The following is a 13,455-nucleotide window of genomic DNA, read 5'->3' as shown; positions in this document are numbered from 1 at the left end:
ACTCAATGTTGCCCAGCGATAGCCCCAAAACCTGAGAGATCTGGAGAAGATCTGTATGGAGGAGGGGGCCAAAATCCCTGCTGCAGTGTGTGCAAACCGGGTCAAGAACTACAGGAAACGTCTGACCTCTGGAATTGTAACAAAGGTTTCTGCACCAAATATTAACTTCTGTTTTTCTATTGTATCAAATACTTATTTCATGCAATAAAATGCAAATTAATTATGTAACAATCATACAATGGGATTTTCTGATTTTTAGATTCTGTCTCTCACAGGTGAAGTGACCTACGATAAATATTACAGACCTCTCCATTCTGTGTAGGTGGGAAAACTTACAAAATTGCCAGTTGTGACAAAACAGCTTCTTATCTTAATCAGCCAGACGTCTAGATTTGTTAAGCCAAGAGAAATACACTACTGTGTTTGTGTTGACTTGTGAATGTATGTGTATTTCTTCGGTTGGTCAAGGACAGTGACTCCAGGTGAAACAATGATGTTTGTTGCTATGCCAAGTGCTTTTTGCCCCGTGGAATAACACCCTCCCTAATCCTTGACCTGTGGATGTGTACTTCAAAGGACAATTGTAACTATTTTTAAGAGACTTTACAAGTAGAATCAAAAGATCAGACTCTTCAGACCAACAGCTTGGTAGCATGGCTTTATCCAAAGAGACACAGATTTGGATTCTACATGATTTCAGCCTAAGGGTACGGCCCTGACTGGAAAGATACGGATCTGCTCCCTTGACCATCAAAGAGCCCATGGATACATTTGTGGAGACCAGGTTGGGATGATGAAGTCACCTGGCCCCATGGATATGTTGTTTGAGGTTGCCAGGTGGGACCCTCCGGTCGCCTGGAACCCATGGAGACATTCGGAGAAGCCAGATTGAGACCAGCCGGTCATCTGGCCCCATGGAAACTCTCGGAGAGGCCAGGGTGGAACCATCGGGTCTCCTGTCCTTGTACCTCGATGGACTGTCAGCTTCCTAAGCTTGCCGCCATCTCCCCTCTGTGGGGGCCTGCCAGAAGCGGGGGGCCACTGGTTGAGATAGTTGGCCCTGGAAGTCTCCAAAGTCGCAGCTCTTCTATCCCAGGCGGGCCAGCGGAAGGGTGAGACTGTGTAATGTTGCACCATCTTGGGTATTTGCTGGAACTGTTCTATGTGTTTATTGTCCGTTTGGTGGTTCATAAAGTATTGCCACACTGTGTTACCCTCACCCTGTGTTGTCTGAGTAGTGTTATAGCCCATATAGTCCACCCCTGTGGGGACTGCTGCCACTGATCTTGGTCAGTGTTAGGAGCAGAGTTTAGTGGTCTGTGATCCTGGCTATTGTGGCCATCACGTAATGATCCCATGGTCACGGCGGGGTCTGATGCTGGATGTGTTTGGTCGTATTCACACCTGCAGGATCTGGTCGGCAGATGGATGGTGCTCACCACTGCTCAGTAACCATATTCCAGCTCCGACCACTTCTCCGCACCATGACTGAAGCCTGAAGTGTTCAGAGGAGCGCCATGTCCCATCCAGGACGTGCAGTAATTAGTAATTGTGCAATGATCAGCGCCCCTGTCTGTACCGGGGGTCTCTACCCCTGCACCCCTACCTTCCTTACTCACTAACAATAATAATACTGATATTTCCATAGCGCTGACATAGTCGGCAGTGCTGTACAATAAGCGCAGACCTGTACAAACAATAAAGACCTCACAGGGTATCACACAGATCACCAGTTAAAGGAGGAGCGAGGGTCCGACTTCTACAGTCTATGAGGAAATAGGGGGGACAGGAAAGGTGAACGGTAAAATCTGCTTGTTATGTACGGCCCGGCCATAATATAATGCATAGGGCACTCACATAATGCTGCGTGAACGGTCAGCGGCCAGTGTGTGCACAGTGCCGACACAGAGGGCTGCTGAGTGCTAACACTGCGTCCTCTCTTCCAGCCGGTGTCCAGCGCTGCCCACCTGAGGGAAGACCCCCACTACTGGCTCGCAGAGACTAAGGTGAGGCTGTGCGTGTGAAGACCTGCAGCAACGTCTTCTAGTAAAGTCTCTCTGGATGTGATGGAGAAACTTCCCGGCTCAGAGACGCATCTGCTGGAGCGAGCAGCTGTGCGCAGGGCCGGCCACACAGACTGCAGCAGCTGGACGGGATCCCACCAGCACGGCCCCTCCATATTCCTATATCTATGATTTATCGCATTGTACAAGCCATGATTGTTCTGTACCCAGGACATACTGTACACGCTCATACTGCACTGTTCACACATCGCCCCGGCCAAAGCTGCTCCCTGCAAGACACCCAGAAGTGATCTGATGAGGACTGCAGCCCACCCTGACACACACACACCCCTCCGCCTAGACATCAGACCCTCAACCCCTCCTGGTACATATAAGCCCCCGACCTCCCCTCCTGGTACATATAAGCCCTTGACCTCCCCTCCTGGTACATATAAGCCCTTGACCTCCCCTCCTGGTACATATAAGCCCTTGACCTCCCCTCCTGGTACATATAAGCCCTTGACCTCCCCTCCTGGTACATATAAGCCCCCGACCTCCCCTCCTGGTACACACATATAAGCCCCCGACCTCCCCTCCTGGTACACACATATAAGCCCCCCGACCTCCCCTCCTGGTACATATAAGCCCTTGACCTCCCCTCCTGGTACACACATATAAGCCCCCTGACCTCTCCTCCTGGTATACACGTATAAGCCCCCTGACCTCTCCTCCTGGTATACACATATAAGCCCCCTGACCTCTCCTCCTGGTACACACATATAAGCCCCCGACCTCTCCTCCTGGTACACATATATAAGCCCCCCTACCTCTCCTCCTGGTACACACATATAGGCCCCCCTATATGTAATTTATGTACACAGTGACTGCACCAGCAGAATAATGATTGCAGCTCTGGAGTATAATACAGGATGTAACTCAGGATCAGTAATGTAATGTATGCACACAGTGACTGCACCAGCAGAATAGTGAGTGCTGCTCTGGAGTATAATACAGGATGTAACTCGGGATCAGTAATGTAATGTATGTACACAGTGACTGCACCAGCAGAATAGTGAGTTCAGCTCTGGAGTATAATACAGGATATAACTCAGGATCAGTAATGTACTGTATGTACACTGTGAATGCACCAGCAGAATAGTGAGTGCAGCTCTGGAGTATAATACAGGAGATAACTCAGGATCAGTAATGTAATGTATGTACACAATGACTGCACCAGCAGAATAGTGAGTGCTGCTCTGGAGTATAATACAGGATGTAACTCAGGATCAGTAATGTAATGTATGTACACAGTGACTGCACCAGCAGAATAGTGAGTGCAGCTCTGGAGTATAATACAGAATGTGACTCAGGATCTGTAATGTAATGTATGTACACAATGACTGCACCAGCAGAATAGTGAGTGCAGCTCTGGAGTATAATACAGGATGTAACTCAGGATCAGTAATGTAATGTATGTACAAAGTGACTGCACCAGCAGAATAGTGAGTGCAGCTCTGGAGTATAATACAGGATATAACTCAGGATCAGTAATGTACTGTATGTACACTGTGACTGCACCAGCAGAATAGTGAGTGCAGCTCTGGAGTATAATACAGGATGTAACTCAGGATCAGTAATGTAATGTATGTACACAGTGTCTGCACCAGCAGAATAGTGAGTGCAGCTCTGGAGTATAATACAGGAGGTAACTCAGGATCAGTAATGAAATGTATGTACACAGTGACTGCACCAGCAGAATAGTGAGTGCAGCTCTGGAGTATAATACAGGAGGTAACTCAGGATCAGTAATGTAATGTATGTACACAGTGACTGCACCAGCAGAATAGTGAGTGCAGCTCTGGAGTATAATACAGAATTTGACTCCGGATCAGTAATGTAATGTATGTACACAGTGACTGCACCAGCAGAATAGTGAGTGCAGCTCTGGAGTATAATACAGAATGTGACTCCGGATCAGTAATGTAATGTATGTACACAGTGACTGCTCCAGCAGAATAGTGAATGCAGCTCTGGAGTATAATACAGGATGTAACTCAGGATCAGTAATGTAATGTATGTACACAGTGACTGCACCAGCAGAATAGTGAGTGCAGCTCTGGAGTATAATACAGGAGGTAACTCAGGATCAGTAATGTAATGTATGTACACAATGACTGCACCAGTAGAATAGTGAGTGCAGCTCTGGAGTATAATACAGGATGTAACTCAGGATCAGTAATGTAATGTATGTACACAGTGACTGCACCAGCAGAATAGTGAGTGCAGCTCTGGAGTATAATACAGGATGTAACTCAGGATCAGTAATGTACTGTATGTACACTGCGAATGCACCAGCAGAATAGTGAGTGCAGCTCTGGAGTATAATACAGGAGATAACTCAGGATCAGTAATGTAATGTATGTACACAGTGACTGCACCAGCAGAATTGTGAGTGCAGCTCTGGAGTATAATACAGGATGTAAGTCAGGATCAGTAATGTAATGTGTGTACACAATGACTGCACCAGCAGAATAGTGAGTGCTGCTCTGGAGTATAATACAGGATGTAAGTCAGGATCAGTAATGTAATGTATGTACACAGTGACTGCACCAGCAGAATAGTGAGTGCAGCTCTGGAGTATAATACAGGATGTAACTCAGGATCAGTAATGTAATGTATGTACACAGTGACTGCACCAGCAGAATAGTGAGTGCAGCTCTGGAGTATAATACAGAATGTGACTCAGGATCTGTAATGTAATGTATGTACACAGTGACTCCACCAGTAGAATAGTGATTGCAGCTCTGGAGTATAATACAGGATGTAACTCAGGATCAGTAATGTAATGTATGTACACAATGTCTGCACCAGCAGAATAGTGAGTGCAGCTCTGGAGTATAATACAGGATGTAACTCAGCATCAGTAATGTAATGTATGTACACAGTGACTGCACCAGCAGAATAGTGAGTGCAGCTCTGGAGTATAATACAGGATGTAACTCAGGATCAGTAATGTAATGTATGTACACAGTGACTGCACCAGCAGAATAGTGAGTGCAGCTCTGGAGTATAATACAGGATGTAACTCAGGATCAGTAATGTTAGTAATGTAATGTATGTACACAGTGACTGCACCAGCAGAATAGTGAGTGCAGCTCTGGAGTATAATACAGGATGTAACTCAGGATCAGTAATGTAATGTATGTACACAGTGACTGCACCAGCAGAATAGTGAGTGCAGCTCTGGAGTATAATACAGGAGGTAACCCCGGATCAGTAATGTAATGTAATGTATGTACACATTGACTGCACCAGCAGAATAGTGAGTGCAGCTCTGGAGTATAATACAGGAGGTAACTCCGGATCAGTAATGTAATGTATGTACACAGTGACTGCACCAGCAGAATAGTGAGTGCAGCTCTGGAGTATAATACAGGATGTAACTCAGGATCAGTAATGTAATGTATGTACACAGTGACTGCACCAGCAGAATAGTGAGTGCAGCTCTGGAGTATAATACAGGATGTAACTCAGAATCAGTAATGCAATGTATGTACACAGTGACTGCACCAGCAGAATAGGGAGTGCAGCTCTGGAGTATAATACAGGATGTAACTCAGGATCAGTAATGTAATGTATGTACACAGTGACTGCACCAGCAGAATAGTGAGTGCAGCTCTGGAGTATAATACAGGATGTAACTCAGGATCAGTAATGTAATGTATGTACACAGTGACTGCACCAGCAGAATAGTGAGTGCAGCTCTGGAGTATAATACAAGATGTAAGTCAGGATCAGTAATGTAATGTATGTACACAGTGACTGCACCTGCAGAATAGTGAGTGCAGCTCTGGAGTATAATACAGGATGTAACTCAAGATCAGTAATGTAATGTATGTACACGGTGACTGCACCTGCAGAATAGTGAGTGTAGCTCTGGAGTATAATACAGGATGTAACTCAGGATCAGTAATGTAATGTATGTACACAGTGACTGCACCAGCAGAATAGTGAGTGCAGCTCTGGAGTATAATACAGGATGTAACTCAGGATCAGTAATGTAATGTATGTACACAATGACTGCACCAGCAGAATAGTGAGTGCAGCTCTGGAGTATAATACAGGATTTAACTCAGGGTCAGTAATGTAATGTATGTACACAGTGACTACACCAGTAGAATAGTGAGTGCGGCTCTGGAGTGTAATACAGGATGTAACTCAGGATCAGTAATGTAATGTATGTACACAGTGACTACACCAGTAGAATAGTGAGTGCGGCTCTGGAGTGTAATACAGGATGTAACTCAGGATCAGTAATGTAATGTATGTACACAGTGACTGCACCAGCAGAATAGTGAGTGCAGCTCTGGAGTATAATACAGGATTTAACTCCGGGTCAGTAATGTAATGTATGTACACAGTGACTGCACCAGCAGAATAGAGAGTGCAGCTCTGGAGTATAATACAGGATGTAACTCAGGATCAGTAATGTAATGTATGTACACAGTGACTGCACCTGCAGAATAGTGAGTGCAGCTCTGGAGTATAATACAGGATGTAACTCAGGATCAGTAATGTAATGTATGTACACAGTGACTGCACCAGCAGAATAGTGAGTGCAGCTCTGTAGTATAATACAGGATTTAACTCAGGGTCAGTAATGTAATGTATGTACACAGTGACTGCACCTGCAGAATAGTGAGTGCAGCTCTGGAGTATAATGCTGGAGGTAACTCAGGATCAGTAATGTAATGTATGTACACAGTGACTGCACCAGCAGAATAGTGAGTGCAGCTCTGGAGTATAATACAGGATGTAACTCAGGATCAGTAATGTAATGTATGTACACAGTGACTCTACCAGCAGAATAGTGAGTGCAGCTCTGGAGTATAATACAGGAGGTTACTCAGGATCAGTAATATAATGTATGTACACAGTGACTGCACCAGCAGAATAGTGAGTGCAGCTCTGGAGTATAATACAGGTTATAACTCAGGATCAGTAATGTAATGTATGTACACAGTGACTGCACCAGCAGAATAGTGAGTGCTGCTCTGGAGTATAATACAGGATGTAACTCAGGATCAGTAATGTAATGTATGTACACAGTGACTGCACCAGCAGAATAGTGAGTGCAACTCTGGAGTATAATACAGGATGTAACTCAGGATCAGTAATGTAATGTATGTACACAGTGACTGCACCAGCAGAATAGTGAGTGCTGCTCTGGAGTATAATACAGGATGTAACTCAGGATCAGTAATGTAATGTATGTACACAGTGACTGCACCAGCAGAATAGTGAGTGCAGCTCTGGAGTATAATACAGGATGTAACTCAGGATCAGTAATGTAATGTATGTACACAGTGACTGCACCAGCAGAATAGTGAGTGCAGCTCTGGAGTATAATACAGGATGTAACTCAGGATCAGTAATGTAATGTATGTACACAGTGACTGCACCAGCAGAATAGTGAGTGCATCTCTGGAGTATAATACAGGATTTAACTCCGGGTCAGTAATGTAATGTATGTACACAGTGACTGCACCAGCAGAATAGAGAGTGCAGCTCTGGAGTATAATACAGGATGTAACTCAGGATCAGTAATGTAATGTATGTACACAGTGTCTGCACCAGCAGAATAGTGAGTGCAGCTCTGGAGTATAATACAGGAGGTAACTCAGGATCAGTAATGAAATGTATGTACACAGTGACTGCACCAGCAGAATAGTGAGTGCAGCTCTGGAGTATAATACAGGAGGTAACTCAGGATCAGTAATGTAATGTATGTACACAGTGACTGCACCAGCAGAATAGTGAGTGCAGCTCTGGAGTATAATACAGGAGGTAACTCAGGATCAGTAATGTAATGTATGTACACAATGACTGCACCAGTAGAATAGTGAGTGCAGCTCTGGAGTATAATACAGGATGTAACTCAGGATCAGTAATGTAATGTATGTACACAGTGACTGCACCAGCAGAATAGTGAGTGCAGCTCTGGAGTATAATACAGGATGTAACTCAGGATCAGTAATGTACTGTATGTACACTGCGAATGCACCAGCAGAATAGTGAGTGCAGCTCTGGAGTATAATACAGGAGATAACTCAGGATCAGTAATGTAATGTATGTACACAGTGACTGCACCAGCAGAATTGTGAGTGCAGCTCTGGAGTATAATACAGGATGTAAGTCAGGATCAGTAATGTAATGTGTGTACACAATGACTGCACCAGCAGAATAGTGAGTGCTGCTCTGGAGTATAATACAGGATGTAACTCAGGATCAGTAATGTAATGTATGTACACAGTGACTGCACCAGCAGAATAGTGAGTGCAGCTCTGGAGTATAATACAGGATGTAACTCAGGATCAGTAATGTAATGTATGTACACAGTGACTGCACCAGCAGAATAGTGAGTGCAGCTCTGGAGTATAATACAGAATGTGACTCAGGATCTGTAATGTAATGTATGTACACAGTGACTCCACCAGTAGAATAGTGATTGCAGCTCTGGAGTATAATACAGGATGTAACTCAGGATCAGTAATGTAATGTATGTACACAATGTCTGCACCAGCAGAATAGTGAGTGCAGCTCTGGAGTATAATACAGGATGTAACTCAGCATCAGTAATGTAATGTATGTACACAGTGACTGCACCAGCAGAATAGTGAGTGCAGCTCTGGAGTATAATACAGGATGTAACTCAGGATCAGTAATGTAATGTATGTACACAGTGACTGCACCAGCAGAATAGTGAGTGCAGCTCTGGAGTATAATACAGGATGTAACTCAGGATCAGTAATGTTAGTAATGTAATGTATGTACACAGTGACTGCACCAGCAGAATAGTGAGTGCAGCTCTGGAGTATAATACAGGATGTAACTCAGGATCAGTAATGTAATGTATGTACACAGTGACTGCACCAGCAGAATAGTGAGTGCAGCTCTGGAGTATAATACAGGAGGTAACCCCGGATCAGTAATGTAATGTAATGTATGTACACATTGACTGCACCAGCAGAATAGTGAGTGCAGCTCTGGAGTATAATACAGGAGGTAACTCAGGATCAGTAATGTAATGTATGTACACAGTGACTGCACCAGCAGAATAGTGAGTGCAGCTCTGGAGTATAATACAGGATGTAACTCAGGATCAGTAATGTAATGTATGTACACAGTGACTGCACCAGCAGAATAGTGAGTGCAGCTCTGGAGTATAATACAGGATGTAACTCAGAATCAGTAATGCAATGTATGTACACAGTGACTGCACCAGCAGAATAGGGAGTGCAGCTCTGGAGTATAATACAGGATGTAACTCAGGATCAGTAATGTAATGTATGTACACAGTGACTGCACCAGCAGAATAGTGAGTGCAGCTCTGGAGTATAATACAGGATGTAACTCAGGATCAGTAATGTAATGTATGTACACAGTGACTGCACCAGCAGAATAGTGAGTGCAGCTCTGGAGTATAATACAAGATGTAAGTCAGGATCAGTAATGTAATGTATGTACACAGTGACTGCTCCAGCAGAATAGTGAGTGCAGCTCTGGAGTATAATACAGGATGTAACTCAAGATCAGTAATGTAATGTATGTACACAGTGACTGCACCTGCAGAATAGTGAGTGCAGCTCTGGAGTATAATACAGGATGTAACTCAAGATCAGTAATGTAATGTATGTACACGGTGACTGCACCTGCAGAATAGTGAGTGTAGCTCTGGAGTATAATACAGGATGTAACTCAGGATCAGTAATGTAATGTATGTACACAGTGACTGCACCTGCAGAATAGTGAGTGCAGCTCTGGAGTATAATACAGGATGTAACTCAGGATCAGTAATGTAATGTATGTACACAGTGACTGCACCAGCAGAATAGTGAGTGCAGCTCTGGAGTATAATACAGGATGTAACTCAGGATCAGTAATGTAATGTATGTACACAGTGACTGCACCAGCAGAATAGTTAGTGCAGCTCTGGAGTATAATACAGGATGTAACTCAGGATCAGTAATGTAATGTATGTACACAGTGACTGCACCAGCAGAATAGTGAGTGCAGCTCTGGAGTATAATACAGGATGTAACTCAGGATCAGTAATGTAATGTATATACACAGTGACTGCACCAGCAGAATAGTGAGTGCAGCTCTGGAGTATAATACAGGATGTAACTCAGGATCAGTAATGTAATGTATGTACACAGTGACTGTACCAGCAGAATAGAGAGTGCAGCTCTGAAGTATAATACAGGATGTAACTCAGGATCAGTAATGTAATGTATGTACACAGTGACTGCACCTGCAGAATAGTGAGTGCAGCTCTGGAGTATAATACAGGATGTAACTCAGGATCAGTAATGTAATGTATGTACACAGTGACTGCACCAGCAGAATAGTGAGTGCAGCTCTGGAGTATAATACAGGATGTAACTCAGGATCAGTAATGTAATGTATGTACACAGTGACTGCACCAGCAGAATAGTGAGTGCAGCTCTGGAGTATAATACAGGATGTAACTCAGGATCAGTAATGTAATGTATGTACACAGTGACTGCACCAGCAGAATAGAGAGTGCAGCTCTGGAGTATAATACAGGATGTAACTCAGGATCAGTAATGTAATGTATGTACACAGTGACTGCACCTGCAGAATAGTGAGTGCAGCTCTGGAGTATAATACAGGATGTAACTCAGGATCAGTAATGTAATGTATGTACACAGTGACTGCACCAGCAGAATAGTGAGTGCATCTCTGGAGTATAATACAGGATTTAACTCCGGGTCAGTAATGTAATGTATGTACACAGTGACTGCACCAGCAGAATAGAGAGTGCAGCTCTGGAGTATAATACAGGATGTAACTCAGGATCAGTAATGTAATGTATGTACACAGTGACTGCACCTGCAGAATAGTGAGTGCAGCTCTGGAGTATAATACAGGATGTAACTCAGGATCAGTAATGTAATGTATGTACACAGTGACTGCACCAGCAGAATAGTGAGTGCAGCTCTGTAGTATAATACAGGATTTAACTCAGGGTCAGTAATGTAATGTATGTACACAGTGACTGCACCTGCAGAATAGTGAGTGCAGCTCTGGAGTATAATGCTGGAGGTAACTCAGGATCAGTAATGTAATGTATGTACACAGTGACTGCACCAGCAGAATAGTGAGTGCAGCTCTGGAGTATAATACAGGATGTAACTCAGGATCAGTAATGTAATGTATGTACACAGTGACTCTACCAGCAGAATAGTGAGTGCAGCTCTGGAGTATAATACAGGAGGTTACTCAGGATCAGTAATATAATGTATGTACACAGTGACTGCACCAGCAGAATAGTGAGTGCAGCTCTGGAGTATAATACAGGTTATAACTCAGGATCAGTAATGTAATGTATGTACACAGTGACTGCACCAGCAGAATAGTGAGTGCTGCTCTGGAGTATAATACAGGATGTAACTCAGGATCAGTAATGTAATGTATGTACACAGTGACTGCACCAGCAGAATAGTGAGTGCAGCTCTGGAGTATAATACAGGATGTAACTCAGGATCAGTAATGTAATGTATGTACACAATGACTGCACCAGCAGAATAGTGAGTGCAGCTCTGGAGTATAATACAGGATTTAACTCAGGGTCAGTAATGTAATGTATGTACACAGTGACTACACCAGTAGAATAGTGAGTGCGGCTCTGGAGTGTAATACAGGATGTAACTCAGGATCAGTAATGTAATGTATGTACACAGTGACTGTACCAGCAGAATAGTGAGTGCATCTCTGGAGTATAATACAGGATTTAACTCCGGGTCAGTAATGTAATGTATGTACACAGTGACTGCACCAGCAGAATAGTGAGTGCAGCTCTGGAGTATAATACACGATGTAACTCAGGATCAATAATGTATGTACACAGTGACTGCACCAGCAGAATAGTGAGTGCAGCTCTGGAGTATAATACAGGATGTAACTCATGATCAGTAATGTAATGTATGTACACAGTGACTACACCAGTAGAATAGTGAGTGCGGCTCTGGAGTATAATACAGGATGTAACTCAGGATCAGTAATGTAATGTATGTACACAGTGACTGCACCAGCAGAATAGTGAGTGCAGCTCTGGAGTATAATACAGGATGTAACTCAGGATCAGTAATGTAATGTATGTACACAGTGACTGCACCAGCAGAATAGTGAGTGCAGCTCTGGAGTATAATACAGGAGGTAACTCAGGATCAGTAATGTAATGTATGTACACAGTGACTGCACCAGCAGAATAGTGAGTGCAGCTCTGGAGTATAATACAGGATGTAACTCAGGATCAGTAATGTAATGTATGTACACAGTGACTGCACCTGCAGAATAGTGAGTGCAGCTCTGGAGTATAATACAGGATGTAACTCAGGATCAGTAATGTAATGTATGTACACAGTGACTGCACCAGCAGAATAGAGAGTGCAGCTCTGGAGTATAATACAGGATGTAACTCAGGATCAGTAATGTAATGTATGTACACAGTGACTGCACCTGCAGAATAGTGAGTGCAGCTCTGGAGTATAATACAGGATGTAACTCAGGATCAGTAATGTAATGTATGTACACAGTGACTGCACCAGCAGAATAGTGAGTGCAGCTCTGTAGTATAATACAGGATTTAACTCAGGGTCAGTAATGTAATGTATGTACACAGTGACTGCACCTGCAGAATAGTGAGTGCAGCTCTGGAGTATAATGCTGGAGGTAACTCAGGATCAGTAATGTAATGTATGTACACAGTGACTGCACCAGCAGAATAGTGAGTGCAGCTCTGGAGTATAATACAGGATGTAACTCAGGATCAGTAATGTAATGTATGTACACAGTGACTCTACCAGCAGAAAAGTGAGTGCAGCTCTGGAGTATAATACAGGAGGTTACTCAGGATCAGTAATATAATGTATGTACACAGTGACTGCACCAGCAGAATAGTGAGTGCAGCTCTGGAGTATAATACAGGTTATAACTCAGGATCAGTAATGTAATGTATGTACACAGTGACTGCACCAGCAGAATAGTGAGTGCTGCTCTGGAGTATAATACAGGATGTAACTCAGGATCAGTAATGTAATGTATGTACACAGTGACTGCACCAGCAGAATAGTGAGTGCAACTCTGGAGTATAATACAGGAGGTAACTCAGGATCAGTAATGTAATGTATGTACACAGTGACTGCACCAGCAGAATAGTGAGTGCAGCTCTGGAGTATAATACAGGATGTAACTCAGGATCAGTAATGTAATGTATGTACACAGTGACTGCACCAGCAGAATAGTGAGTGCAGCTCTGGAGTATAATACAGGATGTAACTCAGGATCAGTAATGTAATGTATGTACACAGTGACTGCACCAGCAGAATAGTGAGTGCAGCTCTGGAGTATAATACAGGAGGTAACT

General features: G+C 43.6%; 1 protein-coding gene across 4 annotated transcripts in view; it reads left to right on the top strand.

Moving 5' to 3' along the window:
• The window catches only part of CEP128 (centrosomal protein 128), a 331,982-nt gene that overhangs the window by 100,968 nt on the left and 217,559 nt on the right, over positions 1 to 13,455 (top strand). For all 4 annotated transcript variants that reach the window (XM_073638150.1, XM_073638151.1, XM_073638149.1 and 1 more), the window contains one exon: positions 1,947 to 2,006. In XM_073638150.1, the coding sequence (XP_073494251.1) occupies positions 1,947 to 2,006 (60 nt within the window). The remainder of the gene's footprint in view (positions 1 to 1,946; positions 2,007 to 13,455) is intronic.

This window comes from Phyllobates terribilis, unplaced genomic scaffold (genome assembly GCF_046119375.1).
Source record: "Phyllobates terribilis strain yellow unplaced genomic scaffold, ASM4611937v1 Scaffold_7__3_contigs__length_470593459, whole genome shotgun sequence".
Taxonomy (NCBI): Eukaryota; Metazoa; Chordata; class Amphibia; order Anura; family Dendrobatidae; genus Phyllobates; species Phyllobates terribilis.
This window is presented reverse-complemented; position numbering and strand designations above follow the sequence as displayed.